At 42.2% G+C, this 24,881-nt stretch overlaps 1 protein-coding gene across 1 annotated transcript in view; it reads right to left on the minus strand.

Moving 5' to 3' along the window:
* The window catches only part of LOC125428208 (inter-alpha-trypsin inhibitor heavy chain H3-like), a 35,427-nt gene extending 12,393 nt beyond the window's left edge, over nucleotides 1-23,034 (minus strand). Inside the window, exons 1-11 of the mRNA XM_048487951.1 lie at nucleotides 23,026-23,034; nucleotides 21,754-21,858; nucleotides 19,829-19,991; nucleotides 17,382-17,492; nucleotides 13,457-13,582; nucleotides 12,726-12,842; nucleotides 10,107-10,275; nucleotides 9,880-10,005; nucleotides 6,716-6,888; nucleotides 4,998-5,183; nucleotides 2,057-2,196 (exon numbers count right to left, since the gene is read on the minus strand). Coding sequence (XP_048343908.1) covers nucleotides 2,057-2,196; nucleotides 4,998-5,183; nucleotides 6,716-6,888; nucleotides 9,880-10,005; nucleotides 10,107-10,275; nucleotides 12,726-12,842; nucleotides 13,457-13,582; nucleotides 17,382-17,492; nucleotides 19,829-19,991; nucleotides 21,754-21,858; nucleotides 23,026-23,027 — 1,418 coding nt within the window. The 5' untranslated portion in view covers nucleotides 23,028-23,034. The remainder of the gene's footprint in view (nucleotides 1-2,056; nucleotides 2,197-4,997; nucleotides 5,184-6,715; nucleotides 6,889-9,879; nucleotides 10,006-10,106; nucleotides 10,276-12,725; nucleotides 12,843-13,456; nucleotides 13,583-17,381; nucleotides 17,493-19,828; nucleotides 19,992-21,753; nucleotides 21,859-23,025) is intronic.
* Between the last annotated feature and the right edge of the window lie 1,847 nt (nucleotides 23,035-24,881).

Raw genomic sequence — 24,881 nt, forward strand, 5'->3', positions numbered from 1 at the left:
AGCGAGGGAAGGGAAACAACTCTCTCACCCCCATAAGATCACAGGGATCTAACTCTAATGCTTTCCCTGTTCATGAAACTATCCTTTTAAAAAGGTGTACAGGGCTGTATACTCTGAGGAAGGAATGGGGAGTATATAGGCACTGACTAGCACTGAACTGCAAAGGAGAGGATATCTCAAACATAAAAAATGTTTTTGTTGTTTGTGGGAAAGAGGGAGAAGATGCAGAGTGGTGTTGCTTGACCTCAGATAGCAATAGACACTATTCTTCTATCCTTCTTCTTCTGGAATCTGGGTAATGGTATTCTGTATGGTAAACAATAAGGGTGCTGGCTGGTGGGTGGCAGGCACTGGATTTTGCCAGCAACAACATATTGTGGTTCAAGCACAAAACAGTTGAATGTTGCAAAAAATGTACGATGCAGAAGTTCTGGATCCCCCGTTACAAATGCAGATGCTTAGCTACAATGGGGACACCTGGGGACAAATGCCTCTGGGGCCCCTGTTGATTCGGGGGGGGGGGCTGGGCCTGGGCGTGCGCGCCACCCTGATAGGCCTCAACCCGTCGACTGGCCTGGTGGGCTGTGGGTGTGCTCCAGCTGCTGCCCTCAGCTCACCCTCGGGCAGCAGCCAGAGCATGTCCACAGCTCACCAGGCCAGCCAACAAACTGAGGCCTTGATCAGGCGGCGCCTGCTCTAGCTCCTCGTTAGCCAGCAGCCTAGGTTCCAGCAGTTTTGCCTGTCAGCTTTTCCTGCAATGACAGTGTGTGTGCATGGGGGAGGAGGGTAAACACTCCACTTCTTTACCCAGAGAGTTCTCACAGGCCAACCTGTCTGGGGGGTGCCTGCTGCAGCTCGCCGTTAGCCAGCAGCCCAGGCTCCAGAACTTTTGCCTGTTGGCTTTTCCTCCAGTGACGGGGTGTGTGTGTGTGTGTGTGTGTGTGTGTGTGTGTGTGTGTGTGTGTGTGTGTGTGTGTGTGTGTGTGTGTGTGTGTGTGTGTGTGTGAGCATGTGCGCAAATGCATGCATGTGTGGGGAGGGGGGGTAGGCGCTCCCCCCTTTACCCAGATAGTTCTCACAGGGCGCAATGGAAATCTGAGAACGGACTGTGACTGGCACCTCCATTTCTCTGATTTCTCCAAATATCTCAAGTCACTGTTGTGAGGAGGAAGGGGAAGCATGACGACCCCTTCCCAAGTGCTCCCTCCCTGAAAGGTGGTGGGTTTCCAAGAGTGCAGGGACAGCCTACCTGCTGTGCCAGAACTCTCGCTCTCCCCTCCTGCTAGCTCCTCCCCATCCCCCCAGAATAAACATCTCCTGGAACTCCCCCCATCTTGTGCAACTCCCTCCTGACTTCTTCATGTCCTGCCTCAGTTGATTCAGCTCCTTCCTAAAGAGAGACTTTTGGTATTGTGGTGGATGGAAGGCTTCTCCATATAACAGTTCTTCAGAATTCCTGTCTGCAATTTTAGTTTCCACCCCCCAAATGCCGTTTCTTTCCATGATGTTCCTTCTAGGAAGTGATACTGACTCCAAAAGCAGCTAGTTCTTATATTGTTTTGTATGCAAGAGGCAGGGCTGACGAGTTGTTTGTTGTGAGAATTTGGATGGCAGCTTGAGGAAACAGGATACTGGATTAGGTAGCCCGTCGATTTGATCTTGCAAGGTTGTGTTGCCTGTGCATGTCAGATTGAGAGGTGGTCTCTCAATATACTGAGTAAAAAGCAGCCTGGTTTGGGCTGGGAACCCAAATAATCTTGCAACTGTTATGGCAAGGTGGCATGGTGAGGCAGCGCCAGGAGGTGGGGAAAGAGGCTGGCTGCTTCACACCCTTGAACAAGGAGCAAGGCTTCCGCCTCACAAGGAGGGTGCCTCTCTAAAGGGCTGGGATGGAGCTGGGGGAGTAGGGAGAACAGGGGGAGGGCAGCCTTCAGTCGTGGTGGGGGCGGGCGGGCGGGCGGGTGGGTGGCCACCCATGGGGAGGACGCAAAACTCAGATTTCCAGGATGAGTGTCATCTACTTGTCATCATATTAGAAGGCAAAGCGCTTACTTACCGTTTCTCTAGAAGCTGTTGAATTGTGAGATAAGCCCAAAGTCTTTCAATATAGTCTCCAAAAATGTACTTTTGGTCTTCAAGAGCTTTAGCTGTTTCTTCAACATCTGCTTGCTCAGAAAAAGTCAGATCTTCAAATGCCTGTTATGAAGAAAACAATTTCTCTTTTTAACAAAACACCAGGTCACCATAGAAGAACATAAAATATGTGTAAATGCTTTAGTGCTAGGCAGCAAAATAGTGCAAAAATAGCTAAGCACTATTTCAGCATCAGTTGATTTCATGATATAAAATAATGTAATCAAATAGCTCGAGACCTAATAAGTAATGCAATAGGACCAGGATAACAACTTTAGAAAAAGATAGAAAAGTATGAGACATGTTATGTCAGGCAATGCAGAAAATGGAATTACAAAAAATGAGAACAATGCTGTAATAGCATGATATAATAAGAAACAAATTTATATATAGCACACACTGTGGCACAGTCCTATTCTGTATTAACTTTACAAAAAATCCCTCCTAATCATCTTTTTTACTTAGTTTGCAGAATTAAAAAAGCATGGGAGCCTTTCTTCCAGTTACTGAAACCTAAAACTGTAAATATAACCTTTATTTCTTTGTAAATTTTCTGCAAGGGAAACAGAATGATCTGTCACTCAAAACAGTTTTCAAACCAAGAACACTTATCATATCATCAGTAGCTAAGCTTCCTGGGCATTCTTATTTTGTTTTAGGAAAAATGACTGTGGTCAGTGGTGGGATTCAACTGGTTCAGGAGAGGGAGTGACGTGGCTTTTAGCGCCTTGGAGCCCAGGGCGGGGAGGAGAGCTGAGCCAGGCAGTGCTCTGTGTGTGTGTGTGTGTGTGTGTGTGTGGAGCAGAGGACTCCACCTCAGCTCTCCTCCCTGCCCTGGGCTTCTGGGGCGGGGAGGAGACTTGCTGAGCAAGGAAGTGTTGGGGGGGGGTGGAGTAGAGGTCTCTGGCTGGGTTCTCCTCCCCGCCCTGGGCTTCCGGGTCAGGGAGGAGAGTTGCTGAGCTGGGAAGTGCTGGGGCGGGTGGAGCAGAGGTCTCTGGCTCAGCTCTTCTCCCCACCTGGAGGTGGAAGTGAGGGGTGGCAATGTGAGAAGGTTGTGGGAGGGCGGCCGCCCGGGGAGGGGGCATGAAAAAATTGCGGGGCAAGGTGCCCGACTGTTCTGGGGCACTGAAAGCCCCCTATCTTCCCCTCCCCTGGGAGAGGGGGCAATGGGGGTTTTAGTGCCCCGGAGCACTCAGGCGGTAAGGTGGAACCAGTTGTTAAATTATTTGACTTCCACCACTGGCTGAAACTGTAATTTTCTGTACCTAGATCTGGAGGACAAATTGGCTCACTTCTCTAAAACCTCTTGCAGCCCAATCCAGATTGGTGAGGGGACACTCATACTGAGTGGCAGAGAGCCACATCAATGCATTTTCCGCCTCTGCTGGTGCAAAAGGCACCCCTGCTAGTGGAGGGGCAAAGGCACTAGCAACCTTAAGCGAAACCCAGAAGTCAGGTGGTGCAGAGCAGTGACAGCGTCCACTTAAACCTGATTCCTGGGTGATTCAGGCAGCAGGAGGGTTTTTGATTGACCTCCTGTCTGCGCTGCATGAAGCTCCTTTGAGGGTGCCATGGCTGCCTTGGCTGCACCACCTCCAGCAGCTGGAGCGCTCCCCCTCCCAACTAGATTGTGCTGTTAGTCTCTGCTGTAGTACTGTGCTTGAAATTTACCAGTTTGTTAGGTTGTTTTAGCTATGAACTTGTCCATTATCTGACAAGATGAATCAGTATATCGGTAGTCTCATTTTCTGACAAACGGGACTACCGATATACAAGTCACAGCTACAAAAAAACCTTTTAAAATGATTTAAAAATTGAACACAGAACTAAATCAGTAAGTGAAGGTTCCTAATGGTGCCACCGAACATGGATAAGATCAACAGCAGCCCTGTTACCCAATCTGGCGTGTTCTGATCCTTTAATAGTTGTGAGAATTAGCTGGAAATGGTCCAGCAATACAAGAGATGTGTAGGGGATATCCATCAATGTATACAGAGGCTGGCCCCTCAAGAAATTCATTCAAAACCAGAATTAAAGGGGGGGGGAGTATACAATTTTACAAATGGATCAAAAATAATACAAACAAACTTGCAAGCACACAGAATTTAAGAAGCCTAGGAAATGAAGATATAAGCGACAGTGGGAAAAGATTGGGATATTGGAAGGGCAATATAGAAGACCAAGGAGATAAAGACAGGAACTGTCAGAGCTTCTCACAAGGAGAAAGTAGAAGTGCAAAGAGCCATGTATTTTGGGGTTGGTGTTGGGGTCTATTTATAAGGCAATCGTCCTAGGACAAAACAAAGTACCGTTCCCAGGCATGGGCAATGCTGTTGAAAATGATTTGCTGAGATTAAAACCTGGGAGAGTCCAAAACTGAATGCCTTAAATCTTGATGAGCTTGGTCTGTTAAAACAAAGAAACTCTGGAGTTTTGACAACCCTTAAGATTTGGATAGGAGGTCTGAGATTAAATTAATGCTAGGGGAAATGGGTGCAGGACAATACAGAAAGTTCACTGATGAGATCAGGATGTGAGTTCTTTGCAGTTTGCAAGTTCTTTGCGGCACCAGAGCCAGGTGTGCTTTGCATTCTTAATTCAGGAGGGGAAAGAATGATGTCATATGTCAGACAGACCCTCTTGATATCAAACTTTTGAATTAAGATTTGCAACCATCTTACCCTTGCTTTGCTCCAGGAGTGTAACTTACCCTTGCTTTGCTCCAGGAGTATAACTTACCCTTGCTTTGCTCCAGGAGTGTAACTTACCCTTGCTTTGCTCCAGGAGTGTAACTTAATAAAATGGCACCCGGGACTTACCCTGGCCACTGTGTCCCCTCCCACAGCTGACACAAAAATACTTACACCATGACCGTTCACCTCTGCAGTAATAAAGTTCACGTCATTGTCTGTGATTCGTCCGGCAACAACAATTTCTGAGCCATCATAAAAGTGCTTAAAACTATTTTGAGTCACGTCAGAAATGGCATTTTCCGGGTACTGTAATGTCACTTCAGTAAGCAAGGGATTGGCCACTTCATCATAAAAACCCTAGGGAAAAAACAACATCTATTACCTTAACTAACAGCTCAATTCTGAAAAGGCCTCTCCCCCAAAAACGCTCAGGAGGCTGACTGACCTTTACAGTGGAATATCTCTGAGATACACAGGTGTAAGGGATCGTAATCCTGGCCCGGACCCCCAACACTGGTCTGCTGTTCTCAGGCATTGGTGCACCTCCACAGCAGCCACTTCTCAGCACAACTGAGGCATAGGGCCCTGCACTGTCATGGCTGTGGGCAGTTCTGGGGGCATGGGTAGAGACAGTCAGCTCCCTGAGTCCTTTTAGCCTGGAAACATGTTCTGTCAGAGGCAGAAAGGTATGCCAACAGAAAACATGGTGTACTCCATAGGTGCCGACTGAACTGAAAAAATTAAGTGCCCCCCCCCACTCCCACAACTCCTGTGGCCATGTTCCTTAGGCCCAGAGAAGCCCAGAAAAGAACCTAACAAGGAGAAAGAAAAAATATAAAGTAAGAGGGGGAGGGGAGGCTGCTTCTAAGAGCTCACAGCTCACTCACACTTGCTGATTCTGAATTTTCTCAGAACTAGTGGAACTATATCAAGACCCTTCTAGTTCACCTGTCAAATTTAAGGTCCCCAACATCTGGGGAGGCAGGAGCAGAGCAAAAAATCACTGAACAAGCCAGAAAAATCGCTCCTTGGAAGCACCTGAATGCCCTCTGGCGGAGGGCGGCTAATAAATCCAATGAATGAATGAATGAATGAATGAATGAATGAATGAATGAATGGATGGATGGATGGATGGATGGATGGATGGATGGATGGATGGATGGATGGATGGATGGATGGATGGATGGATGGATGGATGGATGGATGGATGGATGGATGGATGGATGGATGGATGGATGAATGAATGAATGGATGAATGAAGTACCACTTCCCCAGAAGTCACCCAATGCTAGTTTTAGATCCTATGATTCAGTTCTTTTTACTTTCGGCTGCTCCAAGTAGTAGGAGAAAATAGTATTTCATAGCAATTCCCATTCTCATAAAGGTGGAAACACTTGAAATCATCATCTAGTCATAACAACTTAAATAACTATTACACTTTCAGTTATCCTGAAATAAAGAAATAATTCATCCCGGGGGCGTACTGCCCAGAAGGGTCAAATGACCCTGGGCGCAATGGCAGGAGGGCGCAAAATCGCCTCCTCCCCCACATCAATCTGGCTCAGAAGAGCTGGGTTGGCGTGGGGGAGGCACCTAAAGACAGAGCCAGCCTGCTGCCAGGAGCCAGCCTGCTGCCACGGTGCTTGGCTGAGCTGCCTCCAGGCCTGGGGAGGCCAGGAGGAAGCCTGTAGGGAGGCCAGGAGGTGGCTCCTGGGCTGGCCTGCTGCCATGGCGCCTGTCCAAGTCACCTCACCCCCAAGCACAGAGGGCAGGGGGGCACCCAGAGAAGGTGTTGTTCCCAGGCACCATTCTACCCCTCCCCCGGATACATTTCTGGTTCATCCAAAATGTTAGAGTGAATAATACATTTTACATGTCTATGATCCTACCTGTAACTGTAAGGCTGAATCAGAGTCCTCATAGATCCTACGAGCTAATCCATTGTTTTCTTTTGCCAGCTTGTCTAAAAATCCATAGTCAAGATCATAACCAAACCCAAGATTATATAACGGATATTTTCCTTGGATTGTATTTCGAGCAGTGTTATAAATTCTTTCCAAATCTGCAAAGAAGTAATTAGGTTCTTCAATCCACTTTATCAGACATAGGGAGAAAAACTAAATCCCCTTAATCATTGATTTTGCTATGTTTGAAACATTCTTTCACTTTCAAAACAAAGAGCACAAAGTGTTTAAGAAGAAACTGAAAAGACGCTTCCCAGAAGACTCGTCCAGACCACAAGGGTAACTCGCTCTCTGTTATTTCCCCTATATAGAAGCACGAGAAGAAATGTATTTATTTAAAGGAAGAAATCTATCCCTCTTCTCAGCTGTGGCTTGAGAGAAGGGTAACAGTCAATTAAAGTATCAATCAATGCAATTACAGCTCAGTAGTGTGAAATAGGAAAAATATGTTTTCTACTAGAATAAGAGGAGTGGAAACTAAAAAGGTTAAAGGTTTTTAACAGATTAATGTTTGTTCAAAAGTTTCCAACCTCGAGATAAGATGGTAAAGTGAATGATGTGTAATGTATTGTCGAAGGCTTTCACGGCCGGAATCACTTGTGTGCTGTGTGGTTTCCGGGCTGTATGGCCGTGTTCTAGCAGCATTCTCTCCTGACGTTTTGCCTGCATCTGTGACTGGCATCTTCAGAGGATCATCATTCAGAGGATCAGCCCGGAAACCACACAGCACCCAACTGAATGATGTGTGTTCAGTAGAGTTTCCAACCAGAAGATGAAAACAGATGATATAAAGAAGTTTGTTCAGAATTATGGGGTGGAAAGTACTAACCACAAGATAGTTTTTAGACATATCGGCATATCATCAGGAGACTGCCCTTATGCTACTCCCCAGGTTTGGTGAGGTTTGGTTCAAGGAGTCCAAAGTTATGGACTCCCAAAGGGGGTGCCCCATCCCCCATTGTTTCCCATGGGAGCTAATAGGAGATGGGGGCTACAGTTTTGAGGGTCCATAACTTTGGCCCCCCTGAACCAAACTGCACCAAACCTGGGGGGGTATCATCAGGGATGTCTCCTGATGAGACCCTGAAAGTTTTGAGACTGTGCCTTCAGAAATGTCTCCCCCCCCAGCCTGCACCCCCCATGGACAGCAATACAGAAAACTCAATGCAGAACAATGATTCTTGGGCAAATTTCTGGGATGTCCCTGTAGGGGGCGCATTTTTGGATGTATCGGCACCAACATTTCAGGGTATCATCTGGAAACTGTCCTTAAAGTTATGGACCCTCAAAGGGGGTACCCCATCCCACATTTTTTGCTAAGGAGATGGGGCTACCTTTTGAGACTGCCCATTTCAGGGTCTCATCAGGAGACTGCCCTAATGATTCCCCCCGAGTTTGGTGCAGTTTGGTTCAGGGGGGCCAAAGTTATGGACCCTCAAAACTATAGCCCCCATCTCCTATTAGCTCCAATTGGAAACAATGGGGGATAGGGGCACCCCTTTTGGGAGTCCATAACTTTGGACTCCCTGAACCAAACCTCACCAAACCTGGGGAGTACCATAAGGACAGTCTCCTGATGATACGCTGAAATTTTGGTGCCGCTAGCCTAAAAACTGCGAAACCACTAAAAATACCCAAAAATGGGAAACCACTAAAAATACCCAAAAACGAACCCAGAATTTTGATGCCCCCCACAAGGTGATGCCCTGGGCAGCTGCCCACCTTGTCCAATGGGCATTACGCCAGTGCTAACCACAAGATAGAAACTAATGTTAAAGAGGGAGTGCATGGGCTCAAAACAAGTGTGTGAGTGATAACGAGACTCACACAGCTGCTTAGACAGAACCTGCAAGCAGGCTGCAGGGGGTCAAATAGAAGAAGCATGCATAGTTAGCTAATGAATATTAACTTTTACACCCCAGCTTGAATAAGAGGCATCAATAATGGACATATACAAGGAATTTGGGAGGGGGACCCATATCAAGGAGCAACATGTACATAGGTGGATCAGAAAGCTGTAACTTAGTACCCTTAGCCAATGGGAGAATGGAGAGGGTGTGGCAAAGCCAGGAGAAGGGAATAAATGTGCTATGGATGTGTTGTTTCGGCGGAGTCTGCCCATGTAAGGATGGCTCCCCTTTCTTTGCAAATAAAGCTACTTAAACTCTCTTCTGTTGGCCTGATATTTGGTAAAGGAAACATTGGGCACCACAAGCAGTATAAAACAATTCAATTTAGGAACAGCAGAGAGACAAAACAAGGAGAGCCCTATCCTCAGATCCAAATGCCAGCAGAGTTTCAATGACAGTGTGTTGCCAGCACCAGTAGACAGCATCCTGTGTCCATAGGTTTGCCAACCTCCAGGTGATGACTGGAGATCTTCTGCTATTACAACTGATTTCCAGGTGACAGATGCCTGTTCGCCTGGAGAAAATGGCCACTTGGGAAGGTGGACTCTGCAGCATTGAAGGCCTTTCCCTCCCCAAACCCCACCCTCCTCAGGCTTCACCCTCAAAATTTTCAGGTATTTCCCAATCCACTGATGGCAACCCTATGTTCCTGCAGTGAGGAAACAATTCAGAGAGACACTTTTTGATATTAATTAAGAGCCAGTGTGGTGTAGCAGTCAAGAGCAAGTGAACTCTAATCTGGAGAACTGAGTTTGATTCCCCACTCCTCCACATGAGTGGTGGAATCTTATCTAGTGAATCAGATTTGTTTTCCCACCCCTACGTTCCTCCTGGGTGACCTTGGGCTTGTCACAGTTCTCTTAGAACTCTCTCAGCCCCACCTACCTCACAAGGTGTCTGTGGTGGGGAGAGGAAGAGAAAGGAATTTGTAAGCCCATTTGAGTCTCCTGACAGGAGAGAAAAGGCAGTATCAATCAAAACTCCTCCTCTTCTTCAACTTCTTAATTAACATCTGAGAAGATCTCAGGGACAACCACCTCTGGAAATACCCCATGGCACCACAATAAGGTTTTTTCAGTCTGACAAATGATAGTATTTTAGAGTGGAAAAGTATGAAATATTTTCTACAACACAGTAATCTTAACTCAATGTTACGTCATCCCCAATTCAACCACTTACTTCCATCAGGACGACCATCTGTTAACATGATAATTAAGGAAGCACTTCTTGCTGACACAGTGCCATTTTGGTGAGCTCTGTTCAGCATTTCAATTCCAGTTAGTAAACCATCATGAAGATTTGTTGCTGCAAAACAGAAACAATGGTTTCTTTCAAAATATCAAGAATGAGAAAGGATTAATATGTTTCAACTAATTTCTTTTTGACAATTTTGTCATGGTACTTACTTCCTTTGTCAGTAATTGTCTCAATAAATTGTTTTGCTTCGTTCACATTCTCAGGAGTAGCTTGGACTAAAGAGCTTTTCCATGTAGAAACAAGGCTCTCAAACAGTATCAAATTAAAGTGATCAGGTTCCTTTAAATCCTCAACTATTTTTATTAGTGCTTCCCGTGTCTAAAATAAAAGAAACGGATGAAAAGAAATGAAATCTGGATATATTGGGGGGGGGGGGGGGCGCACAGGGGTATATTAAAAAGCAAGCTTTAACATTATGCAATAGCACATCACTACATTTTACTGTGCACTGAAGCCATGGCATGCTGAGGAATATCCCTTACAAAAGAAGAAAGATTTTGGAACAAGAAAAAAATATACCCAGGGCAAGAATAATGCTGCCTGATCTTCTCTACTATGAACAGACAGTGGGGTTTGTAAGATCATACACTTCATCTATTCCTTTTGTACATGAAATACTGGTAGCATTTGGAGTTAACGATGGGTTGTATTAACAACTGCATCTGTCTTTGCAATAACCACAAGAAACTCAGACCACACTTTTCACCCCAGCTGCTTCCTACAAAATTTTTTGTCACTTTTATCAAGGAGGGTTTGTTTTGTTTTAGTTTCCATATGATGTGCTATAATTGGTTCCTCACCCCTGTGCTGTAATTGGTATCTGGTTGAGCATCTTATATCTGTTCAACCTTGGCCAGGGGCGTAGGAGGGAAAATGGCACATGGGGCAAAATGGTGCCTGGCCCCTGCCCCTGACAGCTGAAAAAGCAGCTTATACTGTGCCCCAGTGCCTGACTGGTGTGGCAGGGCAAGGGGTAGGGGGGCATACACCCACAGCCGCCTGCCCCCCTGCAGCACCCCACCCCACCCCACCCCCACCCACTTTCTGTTGTTCAGCCAGCTGCTCTTTGCAGCTGCCTGAAAAAGCAGCCTGCTCCAGGCCGGGGGGCCTGGCTGGTGGTGCGGGGCGAGGGCAGAAGCGGAAGAGGTGGGGGCAATTTTTGACCTCATATGACCCCAATGGGGTGCTCCTGTGCCCTGCTTCCGTTGTAGCCACACGACTGACCTTGGCTGACATTTTAAAGCTAAAACTCCTCCTATATGCTGATTCACTTCTAGGGTGAATTCAGTTTCACTCAGAGACAAACTAGATGCTACAGCAGCCACCAGTCTGATCTGTGGCTGATGCCCCTCCATGGGGCATGGAGGTGGAAAACAAGGTTGCCAGGTGCCAGTTCCTGCATTTTTAAATTACCGCATTCTTCTCTAAAGTGCCATTGGCAGTCACGGGTCAGACCAATGACCATCATTAAAATCCAACTTTGGCCCCCAGATACCAATTATAGCACAGTATTTAAGTAGAGGTTGTATGGTCTGCATCATGACCTTTTTCATAAGAGTCTGGCATTCAAAAATGTCATAAGGGCCCTTATGTAGCAGGACCTAGCAGTTTTGTCCCTCTCTCCCACGCATCTTTACAAGTGCAGAAACAGTCCCACCCCACAGCTATTTTGGTCCTTGAAAAGGCATGGGAGTGGAAAACAACGTTGCTGGGTGCCAGTTCCCATTCTTTTGTGGGGCTAATCAGGATTGGGACTTCGTAACATTTTTAAATTGCCACATTTTTCTCTAAAATGGTGTTGGTGATCATAGGTCTGACCTATGGCCACCATTAACATCCATTTTGGCTGCCATACTTAAATACATCAATAAAGAAAAACTCATCCCCCCAACTGATATTGAATACAGTCAGTTGTGATGCAAGATTTATACTTGCCCAGTTGCAAGGCATGCTAAGTCTTAGTGTACCCCGAGTAAGCTCATACACATTTCAAACTAAAGGTAGTCACTATAATGTTCTTGTACAACAGTCAATAATTCAGACACTGGAAGAATTTAGTACCTTTAATTGAACTGTGTCAGTTACCATTGCTGCAGAAAGCCAGAGCTAAAGAGCCTGGTTTTTGCATCCTTGTTTACCTCAAACATTTTCCCACTTGCCCTGCCCCCACCCATATTTCCATAGTTTAACAGAACAACAGAATAACAAGGTGAGAACAGCTTTGTTATGGGACTCAAGTATCTCAAGGACATGCAATAGTCTTCGCTCCAGGGCCCAGGTGGGGACTGGGGTAAGGAAGCCTGATTCACTGTTACTAAGCGCAGTGATTACAATAGAAAATAGACAGATAATAGCAAGCCCAGGTGTGACGTTGGCTCCAGCCAGTCGATGCCAGGCAAGGCAGGAGCCAGGCCTGACAGTCACAAATAATTCCTAAGCATCCTTCTGGCATTGTAGGACATCAGAATTCAGGGATGGGGCTAGGGTTTCCAATATGTAGTTCAATTAGAAGATGCAGTCCTTCTTGTTAGCATGGTAGCATTGCATCCATAGGGCATTCCTGCTCTAACAGCAAATTTATGCAGTCCATCCCAATTACCTTCTGAAGTGTTACAGCCCCAGAAGGATTTTGCCGTGTACTTTTTCTGAATGTGTTGATATCAGCCTTCACGTAGTAGAAATACCCTGGTTCACATGTCCCTCTAGTCAACTCAAGAAACAAGCTACCTTTCTAGAAATGTTACTAGAACTAATTAGTATTCAGTTACCTGAGCAATTTTCCGTCCGTACATGGAGCCACTAACATCAATTACAAAGGCAACATTCTTCGGCAAATGTGTAAGGTTTTTTGGTGCAAAAAAATGCACAAAGTACCCATTGATCATCTGAAAATAGAGATAACGTTTTGTTTGTTTATTATTTAAGCACAAGACTGTAAGCAGCTGATTAATTAAAATACCACATGTAACAACGATAAAAACAAACATGCACAAGAGCATAACAATAATCACAGCCAGCACTTGCAACAAGTGATTTGTAACTTTTATAATGTAATTCTTTACAAACAGCCAAAACCTCCACAATAACCATAATAGGAGGAAAAAATAGCCTGCATAAATTCTGGAATTTAAAAAGGAAGGATGGGCCTCCTTTGAAAAGTTGTTCAAAGGACTCAGTGCTGCCACAGAAAAAGCACATGTTGTCTTGAAGAATTAAAGCTGCTTACATCAAAAGGAACAGTTCTTTCTAGGAACTCAGCGGATACGTGGTCTTTTATTGGAAGAGGTAATACAAATACCATCAGTGGTGGGATTCAGCAGGTTCGCACCACTTCGGCAGAACCAGTTGTTAAAATGGTGCTTGTAAACAACCAGTAGTAAAATTATTTTAATCCCACCACCGGACCGGGGTTGTTAAATTATTTTAATCCCACCACTGCCATTATTATTATACTTATCTGTCAGTTTATCAATTAGAGGTTGCAAATAATTGGATTTACCTGAAAGTTACTTGGAGAATCTCTGTTCACATCATACTTTATTATAAAATCTCCTTGCAATAAAGAGGTTGTACAATTGTCACAGGTTCGTTGTTGATCAATGGTGGGGCTGAATGAAACATGGCCCTTAAAGAATAAGAATTGATCACCTTACATGAATACATAACGTTGTCCATTTAGAAAGTTTTATATTAAATCTGAAACCCAGTGGACTCCAGTTTCCACAGTCTTATTGATTTTTTTTTTCAGCATTTAGACACATTAAATTTATTTGATTCCTGTATGGAAATGTTATCATAATATGAGCTATGTTCCCAAACTGAATGCTATGTGCCAAGATCAGGAAACCAGGCAAGAAAGAGAATAGGCCACTGTGGGACAGGCATAAATGGATTACCTTAGGAAGACAGTAAGAGGACAGAGAAATTGAATACATGCTAGAACCATGTTTTTTTGGGAAGGATATCTGAAGTAATTATTAAAACTGCAGTGACCAGACACAAAGTTATAGGCCTACTGGGAAAATAAAAATGTCTGGATGGCATACACCCGAGGGCTCTTAAAGCACTCAAACAAGAAATTGTTAATCTCCTAACCAGAATGTGTAACTTGTTGCTAAAATCGGCCTCCCAACTGGCTAGAAAGTACCAAATGTTAAAACATTTTTTGAAAAGGAATTCAAAGTGATGGTCTTTAGAAAAAAGTCTGGCATATTAATGTGAACCATACATGGCACCCCAGTGGATCCATGTATCACCTTTAAATATATTGGGGTAATCTTTCATGGAACTCTCTCCTGGAAAGCTCATTTGGTGGGCACCAAATCTACTGTTTTAAGAACTGGAGATGCTGCTCTGAAATACTACAACAAGGGAAGATTCTTGATAGATCCAGTTCTGAAATGATACCAGGATAAGACCTTTGTATGGAGTGGAGATTTGGGGTTAGAATGTTCACATGGTCACCCAGTTGGAATCCACTCAAAATCTCTTGCTGAAGAGAATTTCAGTCCAGCCCAGAAATACCCCAGCAAGTCTGATATGGACAGACTTGTTAGCCCAATGTCTGTTTTGGTGAATTACAAGAAACTATTACTACATGTAGAATTATTTAGTACATAGAGGAGGAAAAATCTTCTGAAGGAAAATCAATATGACTTTTGCAAAGAGAATTTGTTGTATTGCAATGAATTAGCAGAGCAAATAATAGAGCAGAGGTGCAAGTGAGTTGTTTTGTAGAACTTTACTAGTAACAAATAAAGTTATGCTAAATATAGGAACAGCAAACTATCAATGCAAGTGCTCAGTCTGAGTATCTGTGCAGTCTGTCTGTCCCTGTGCATCAGCCTCTCCTCTTTTGCTGAAAGAAGAAACAAAGAGATCCTTCCAGAAGCTAGTTGGTTCCCAGGCATCTGACTTCAGCAGTTAGCTCTTGCTTGACTGAATGAAGCAAGGACTTGTAAAATCCTAACAGAATTTCTGCCTCATCATACTTGAGGAGTTTTGAGAAGGTGAAAAAGCATGTGGATAAGGATGATCCAACAGATTATGTGCTTGGACTTCCAAAATACTTTTGATGAGGTACCTCACCAAGAATCTCGAGTAAATGCAGCAGTCATGGGATAAGTAGACAATTTAAGTTGTCAGATCCTTCCTTTCATTAAAGGGGGCAAAGACTGGCATAAGAGCAAGACACTGCTCCCCACAAAATGGATGCCTCTCAGAAAGTTTGGGATCCATCTTGTGTGTCCCGATGGGAAGGCAGTTGGCCGCTTAACTTTTCCCCTGGCAATAAAGTGTGCCCGGCTGGACAATGGGGCTAGCTGATCTCCATTGTATCACCCAAATGTGATTTAATCAACACTCCAAGCAGACCATTACATATCCTATCTGCACCCATCCCAGCAATCAACCAGTATTCATCAGAATAGCTCAGACATTCTCTTGGGTCTTGGCAACTCATCAAGTTTCTCCTATCTTTTGTTGAAACCCTGGAAAAGTAATCAATTCATTGTCTCTGGCTTCCTGCTAGTTTACCTCCTACTACCTCAGGACCTAATTTGGGGTATAAACATTGGTCTTTTGACCCTTCATAGAGTGTGTGTTTGTGTGTTCTGGATCTCTGTGCAAACCCAACTAGTGTGTGGGCTCTTCCTTTTGCTCCTGGATACACTGACCATTTTCCTCTTTAGTGCGGCTTTCCCTGGGTGTCCCATTAAGACTAGTAACTATCATCCATCCCATAAACCCTACCCAACTTCCTTTCCTTCGTTTTAGTCAGAACTTTTGTGCTTTGTGTGTGTATGTTTATTACTTAAACTATATTCCTTGTTTTACTATTTTCATTCTTTAATAAAATCATGTTCTAATTATACAACTGCCTGCCCATTTGAGAGTTTTCACATGGAACTGTCCTGGTACACACATGTTATTTATCCCAGTTACTCCCTCTTGCTGTCTGTCTCCAGCTAATTTCCCCTGTTTACAGGGGCTGAAAAAAGCAAAGTCCATGCTCTGGATTATTTGGAAAGAGGCTGAAAATACAATGACCGATTTCACCAAGCCATTTTATAGATTTTGTGTATAGTTTGGATTGCTGAATCTCAAAAAAGATACAACACAGAAAAAAATTGCAGCCCAAAAAGTTCACAGTTGTACTCAGCTGGTCCTGCCAATTCTGGCAATATATAGTTTTCCTAATTAAAAAAAAATTGGAGGAAATATATTTGTAGCTGTGCAGACACGCATAAGAGAAGCTTAGTTGCTCGGAGGACTCCCATTGAAAAGCATGTTATTATAATGCATATATTATTGTAGTACAACAATTGCAGCAGCAAATACCAAAATCCGTCAGGGAATGTGATTTTAATATACTGAATATACTTGCATTAAGTCGAATTTTTCAGTACATTTTTTGTGCTGAAAAAGCCCCCTCGATTTATACGCGAGTGAGGTGTATTTTAAAAAATATTTTAGGGTTTTTACTTTGTCGGCCGCCAGGGGACGCAGTTTTTAGGATAGTGGCACCAAAATTTCAGGGTATCATCAGGTGGCACTCTTGATGATAACAGCCAGGTTTGGTGAAGTTTGGTTCAGGAAGTCCAAAGTTATGGACCCCCAAATGGGGTGCCCCCATCCCCCCGTTGTTTCCAATGGGAGCTAATAGTAGATGGGGGTACATTTTGAGGGTCCATAACTTTGGACCCCTTGAACCAAACTTCACTAAACCTGGGTGGTAACATCAGGATAATCTCTTGCTGATACCAGCCAAGTTTGGTGATGTTTGATTCAGGGGGTCCAAAGTGGGTGCTCCCATCCCCCATTGTTTCTAATGGAAGCTAATAGTAGATGGGGCTACCCTTTTGAGGGTCCATAACTTTGGATCCCCTGAACCAACCTTCGCCAAACCTGGGTGGCATCATCATGAGGGTCTCCTAAAGATACTCTGAAATGTTGGTACTGCTAACATAAACATTCTTCCCCTGACAGGCACCCTCAAATTTTCCCCAGATTCTCCCTTTAAATCACCCCCCTCTTCTGAGTGGATTTAAAGGTAAAATCAGCGCTTACAGAGCTAGTTTACTGTTTTTCTTTGAAATAAATATTCAAAAACATTTAACCTACTGATGCCTCAATTAATGTAATTTTATTGGTATCTATTTTTATTTTTGAAATTTACCAGTAGCTGATGCATTTCCCACCCTCGACTTATACGCGTGTCAATAAGTTTTCACAGTTTTTTGTGGTAAAATTAGCTGCCTTGACTTATACACGAGTATATACGGTAATTAGGCACTTTAAAAGAACTGTGAGGAAATAGGGAAGATGGTGGGGCAAAGATTCTAAGTAACTGAAAAACCTATTAGTTTCAACTGCTTTCCAATACAAGTGCTCAGACCAGATATACAGATTTTTACAAGACCTACCTTTTTCCCCGAGAAAGACTTTTTTACAACTGGTAACAATTCATTGCTGATGAACGTTCCTTCTGCCTCAAGATCGCTGATACCCTGAGGCTCAAATATGCGTACATCAATCTAGAATGGGCAAAGAAATTAAGTTGAAATCACAATATAATGTCCAGGGAACTTCTTGGACAATTAAAAAATACACCTATAAAACAAAGGTTGCCTGACTAATGATTTTACAAACTTGCATCAAATCTAATTTCAAGAAACAAATCTATGTTCCAATAACACAGTCCCTGAAAAATCAGAAGATGTATACAGACTGATCCAGTTTGAAGGTTTCTTACTGGGAACGTCTCAAAGCTGCATTCAAACATCATGATTATTTGACTGAACTGCATTTACTTGTAATGTCTAGATGTGGACATGAACTGGTTTATGTGGGGCTCTAAAGCATGCTTCTTAACTACAGTTTGTAGCTGGTGTCAAAGATGGGGGTTTCCAACCCACCATGTCTTTGCAAAGATGGTTTGATTCTCCAGTAATGAAATATGAGACCCTGGAATAAATCTCCTTCCTGTAACTTCACCAAAATTGGGTTTGGACTCCTACAGCATAATACACCAATACAAGCAACAGGCTTTACTGAAAAGATTAAAGAAAAGGGTTCAGTCTTAAGAATAAGCCAAAGAACAAGAAGGTGCAATAAAATAGCAAATTTAACTTCCTAATTTACACTTATGGATGTGGAAGCAAGTAGATCTGAACATCTTCAAATCAGCACAAGTAACATAGCAGCAGGTAGGAGATGGAGCAAGATGATACTTGGCCCATCACTGGCTCTGATGTTATTATTGGGCCAGATGGTTATAAGCTAACTTTATAGGAAGCTGGACCAATGACCAGTGTAAGCCAATCACAAACATGATCCAAAAGACAATTCTCGAAGAAATGGAGCAAGGTTCCATCTATCATTGCTAAGAGTAGTTAAGTCACATTGTTTTGAAATTCAAAGGTGTAATCTCAAGTTTTTCATCTTATCTTGGGAACAGTGTTTGAACAGTAAGCATATTAGGAAATGGGCAACTGCTTCAAATTCATGACATGGCCAAAACATTGGTGTTGAAATTCTCAGGCTGGTTGATACAGAGATGACCATTTCTCTTTTCAGCTGGTTTGTACTAATGAAGAAATTTAGAAATTCTATTTTTTTAGTAGCACCACCACTTTTAGCTGCAAGGACAGAGATGGTAGTGTAGAGCAATTGAAAAATATCTTGCTATTCCAGTAGGATATGTCTGTATATCTAGCATATTTTTTATCTCATCTCTCCTTCAAGAAGCTCAGAGTGGCACAAATGATTCTCCCTTCCTCATTATTGCTCACAGTTATTCCAGTCACAGCTTTGCCCTTCTCTAATATATCTCCTAATGCCCACTGCCCTGATAGCAATAACTTGGAAAGCCTCTTTCTTGATGAAATTGTGGGGTAAGCGCTGCGATGCCTGTCTGCCTTGCCATGGCATGGCTACAAGCCCACTTCCGCCCTTATCAGGGCTGAAGCTGGGGACTCCTTCCTGCCCATCAGGAGCAGCAACTGCAGCCGCGCTGATTCATGGCTGCTCTGTAACTTGGAAATTCTAACTGTGTAGTAATATTTCTCACAAAGATTCTCACAAAGGTAACTTTAAAGGGCAGCAGAGCAAAATAATTGAACAAATGCTATTAGTAGGATATTTGATGCAGGATATGGGGGAGACAAATTCAAGGACAGCCCCAGGTCCCAGTCTATTAACATGGGAGTTCACAAAGCACACAGGACAGCCCCAGGTTCCAAGAGCAAATTCAAGGACAGCCCCAGGTTCCAAGAGCAAATGGAGGGACTGCTGGTAGATAACACAAAAACAACAACCCTCATGAAGCCTCAAAGGTATATCTCAAGCACAATTATGTACTTGTTCCCAAAATTTATTTCACTTTGAAGAGAAACATAGTTTAGGGAAGGTAGTGATATGTTGGAAAGAATGGGTATGGATAGCTGTAGGATGTCTGTTTGATTTCTTATTATGAAGGTTTAAAGAATGTTGTGAAATAGCAAGTTGTAAAGGGGAGAAGAAGGTTGAAGGTTTTAAAGCTGGGCTCAAGAAATCCCAGCACCAAGAAATATAATCTAGTGCCTAGTATTTTTAGCAACCATTTTATTGTAGCATTTCTCAGCAATTCTCCTTTTCCTGTTTCCTCTCAGATTCCTCCAGTGTATTCTACAGATGAAGCAATATATTATATTCCTTTCCTAGCTTTGTTGACCAGTGTTTGAACCATTACTTTTCCAGCTCATGAAGAATATACACAGAAAAGTTTTACTGCATTTGCTGCCTGCAGAAAACACTAACAGTTTAATAGAATAACAGTCCAATCGTAAGTGGAGTTACACTCTTTTAAACCCACTGATTTATTTGAACCTACCTCAAATTTATTGACAAGTTGTTTTGGATTTACTTTTATGAACATCTCATATTTCCCAAAGCTTCTCTTCAGCAGTTCCTCATAGGTCAGCTCAAAAGTGACTTTGCTGGCTGCAGCAATGTTGACTGAAACACTGAATTTTTCTGTTTTTCTTCCAGAGGCCCTTTGTACATTGAATAACGGAGTAATTATAATTTGTTAATATCTAGATCATTACTAAGGTGCTCTATAAACTTCATCCTATGAAAAGCTTTCAAAACATCACAACTAAATTGTAATGGGAGTGTGAGGTCTTATATAAGTGTAACATTTCAATGGATTAAAGAAAAAACTAAAAAAACTAAACCTAGGTTTGTTATAGCTGTTATACATGTTTACATGTTATTTGCCCAGATTAGAAGCTTGTTCTGGTTTTTTTCCTTTTACAACATTCTTCATATCAGTTATACAATATATCCCATTTAGATGCTACTGAAGCAAAAATTAAAATGTGCCTTAATTCAATGGGGAAATTTGTTGCAAGGAAATAGAAAATTGGATGAAAACAAAGGCTCTGAAATTCAGTTCATATAAGGAAAATAAAATAAAGAAATGGAGATTTGGACTTGAAGCAATGAGATTGTGAAATTGGGTAGCATCCATAAAACCTACACATGCTAATGCAAGGTCAGCTGGAACATGATGCCCATGGAAAAGGCAAATCCATTTTGTGACACGCCACCTGCCAGCTGCTTCTCTCTGCCCCCCACATGTGACTCAGACAAAGAAGGGAAGTTTGCACTTTTCCCACGAACCCAAATGTGGCAGCGAGGCTCTCTCCAGCAGCCCACCCAGGACTGTTCATTTGGGTACTTAAGGGATGGCAGTTGTAATGTTTGTCTTGTTTGCAGATTGCCCCTTGACAGCCTATGAAATATTTACACTATTGTTGGTGCTTAAGTGTGATTGAATGAATTACCCGATTGGTGATACTGAGGAAGATTTCGAAAAATACTGGATACGTGCAACGCGTTTCTACGGCACTTGATTCTTACCATCATAGATGGACGGTTAATGAATTTGAATAAGATAACTGAGGGACTTATTGGTTGGAATGAAGACTCCAATATTTGGCTTGGATATATTACATGGGATGATCCAATTTATTCAGTTGGGGTGTTGGTAACCTACGTTAACTGTACCTTTAAGAGACTTACGCTATGTATGTTATATTTGTTACTTTTGATGAGCTGTACTAAAAATTATTTGTGTTCACGAGTGACAGCCTGAATGCAGCGTGTAATTGATTGATTGGATATTGCTGACGTTGCATTCATTGAGATTTGGATTAAATATTGTTGCTATGCCATGACTGGTAATGTCCTGATATTTGATAATTGGGGCTATGCTTATTGATGTTGTTGTTTTGTTGTTTGATATTTGTTGGTTTGATATTTGATTCGTAGTTTGTTGTTATTTGTTTGTTGTTAGCCACCCTAAGCCCTACAGGGGAGGACGGGGTACAAATCAAATAAATGAATGTAAGAGGAAGCCATGGTTTATGTGGGAGAGAAGCCATTTTTGTAGTACATGTTTTGTGGTGATGCTGCATAAATTTTTTCAGAAGGCAAAAATTAAATAAATATGAACCCTATTTCTCTGCTAGGCAAGATATTCTGGTTTCTATGTTAACTGTCCATCTAAGTTCATCTGTTGGATCTTTGACCCTCTTAGTAACTTGCAATGCTGTCAACCTTGGCATCATTTTGAACTGAACAGTCTAAAATAGTTTGCCTATTTTGGGAAGAAAAAAACCCAGACTCCATCCTAAGCTTTGGACTCACAGTTTCAGAGAAGTTTCAGATCTGGTGCTTTGACTGAGATGCCCACTCTCCTATTGAGGAGAGAAATGAAACACTAAAGCTCTGTGTTGGTTTCAGACTTACTTTACGAGACCTGCAGTCTGTCCCCGTGAAACAGCTTTCTGGTATTGCTGCTGGGCCACTTCTTTTTCTTTTATGACTCCAGGATAGAGAACACCATCAATCATCCTAAAGAAGGAAGGACATCTAAGTACTAAAAGGCAATTGTATATTTTACTGGTTATTATCTCCAGTTCATTAGATTACTATTTCCATGTAGCTCATTGGACATCACCTTGAGAGGCACAGGCTACAATTACTATGAGAAGGGAAACATTTTTGGGATCAATCATAAGTACTACTTAGAAGTGAATATCATATAATTCAATGGGACTTGCTCCCAGAAAAGTATCCTTGGGATTGCAGCCTTCGGACTTACAGATAGGAGGTTCAGAAACTTTCAGTCATCTAAAATCTTGATCTGAGTTGCAGGGACACAGGCACTTGCACCATTGAAAGACACTGAGATCTTATTCCTAGAAAGAAGAACTGAACTAGCTGCCTCTGCTTGATTCAAAGGTAAGATCTACCCAAGTTGTGTTTTTTCCTGTTAGACAGGCAAGGCTGCTTCAAAGCATTTTGTCAATCCAAAAAATCTACACCTATTTCTTTCTCCTGTGGTGCCCTGGCCTGGTCAAAGTTGGGTCCCAGTGGCAGTACAGGTTCAGGAGCTGATGTCTATTATCCCCTGAACTCTGAGGGATGGAAGTGAGCTAAGCTCCTGCAATGCATTCTCTACCTTCTTATTGTGCTACCCCAAACAGATACAGAATCCACTGACCTCAAAGACTTTGATTCTATGCAAAAGGGGCTAGAAAAATTGTGTTCCCATGTGGTTGGGATGAAATGTGTCTCTGGAGAAAATCATTCCATACTTTCCAACTTCTGGTATACTTTTGGACAAAAAAAATAAATGGTAGGTATTCTGCACCAGCAATAACACACTTCTTCCAAAAAGCTGGTTTAATTTGCATTAGCACTTATGTCTCAGTGCTGTTTTTGACAAAGAAGTGTTTTTAAAAAAATGTTATTGCAATAGTCTTGCAACTAGGTACTTCCATAAACTGTACATCATGCTGAAAAGTCCAAAAGAATTGTTCAAGTGCAGTTGCTGGCAGGAAATACATATATATTTCCAGAATCTACTCACTGTAATTATTCATAAAATATCCTCATGCAAATACTGGTAATACTTAGGGTTAACAACAGCGTTGATAGCAATTATGTACTGAACACGGTTACAAATTATCCAGTTTTGCCCTCTGGACTCGTTGACTTAAGTTATATTCTACATACATAGTAAAATTTGTAATAAAAGCTGTTTTAGGAAGCTCCACATCAAAGAAAGCTTCCTTGGACATATTGGCACGATTGACAGCACGACTGGTGATGACATTACGGGAAAACCGGGAAGTAACGCTGCAATCAATCTTCACCCAGTAGACTTCAATTCCTTTGGTGTGCTGCAAAGTGAAAGATTGGTAAAAAAATTACTGTTCTATATAGGAATTCTTTGTGTGTTGTGGGGGGAGCGATACTCTTCCCTAGTCTGAGTTTTAAACACTACATTTTAGACAATATAAAAAGAGACAATCAAGATATTTCTGGATTAATTGAATTGGCACAAATTGAACAAGAAAACATAATGTTAGATTTAGTGCCATTCAATTCAATCACAAAAAGATAAATTATCTTTTTTTCTGTTCGTTAATTAACAAAGATGCTTCCTTATGTAATAATAAACAAATACCATGTAGACTTTAAATCAACAGTGTCCATTATTATCTTAGTTTACATTCCTAATTATTTAGAAACTCTCTTTTGTTTATATTTATTACCATTACTTTATCTGTATTTATCGTAAACATCTTAAATTTAGCTATTATTAGCCCTACACTATTATGCTATTCTAACATCAGTTAAAACAGTTCAAAACAGAGTATATGTATCAAAATAGTGAAACTGCAATATGTATTTATTAATGTTATTAATTTATTAACATTATTATGATTATTGCAAAGGTATTTAAAACTCCACAAATAATAGTCAAAAAAGTAATTAATATGCAATACTTCGTTAATAACTCTTAATTTTCAGTATCATAAGAATTCAGTTTGGTCAACACTTTTTTCAGTCTATCAGCTAAAGGTGAGGGACAGTGCAATCCTATTCCAACTTACCCCATTCTAAACTCATTGAAATCAATCACCTTAAATCTCAACCTTCCTAATGCCGTGACCCTTTAATACAGTTCCTCATGTTGTGGTGACCCCCAACTCTAACCTTTATCCATTTTACAGATGGAGAACACTGATGCAGAGAGTCTTAGGCGAAAAATCAGTGTAAAATGGAAAAACAATGGAGAAAAAATGAAGGAAAAACATTTCCGAAACCAGAGGGAAAAAATATGAGGGATTCAAAGAAAAAAAGTAGCATTTGGCAGCAAGATTAATTGTAAACAACTTGTGCAGAAAAGGCTAGTGCTCAAAAGTGGAATTGGCCTGTAAGATGTTACAAAGAGTGAATATGTGCTCTGTTTATGAATTACAACCACTCTGGCTGTTCATCACACCAGTTTCCGCAGTGTAAATATTTTATTTAATGGTTCAGCCAATATATCATCTGTATATGTTTTATATTAAATTGCCTTCAAGTCATTAGGACAAGAAGAGTAGGCAAATTCTGGGCTGCAGCCCTTGTGAACTGATCCTTTGCTCTATAACAGAAGTGGATATATTTGGGGAGTCTACGCAGTAATTACTACTTCTTGAGGGCTCTTCTCCTCCCTGGGGAGAAATACAGGGAAGTACTGCAAGTTAAGCACAGTTACGTTCCCTATGGATGACAGAATGCTTTGAAAATTAATGGAATCTTCATAATTATATAGCTAATTTCCAACTTGGCCCAGTACAGACTAAAAAATCAACTCAATGGGGCATTTGGGAATTGCATAGAAATGCAAAGAATGAGGAATAGAAGGAAAAAGTTTGAACCCCCCCCCCCACACACACACACACAATGTGGGGGAGGGGGAGGGGGAGAGGGAGAGGGAGGGGGAGAAAATGGCAGAAAAAGGAGAAACTTAAAAAAACACAGTTGGAGAGAAAGAAGAATGGTGTCAGCATACGTGCACACATCAGAAATGGAAAAAA

The sequence above is a fragment of the Sphaerodactylus townsendi genome, linkage group LG03 (genome assembly GCF_021028975.2).
Source record: "Sphaerodactylus townsendi isolate TG3544 linkage group LG03, MPM_Stown_v2.3, whole genome shotgun sequence".
NCBI classification, from domain to species: Eukaryota; Metazoa; Chordata; class Lepidosauria; order Squamata; family Sphaerodactylidae; genus Sphaerodactylus; species Sphaerodactylus townsendi.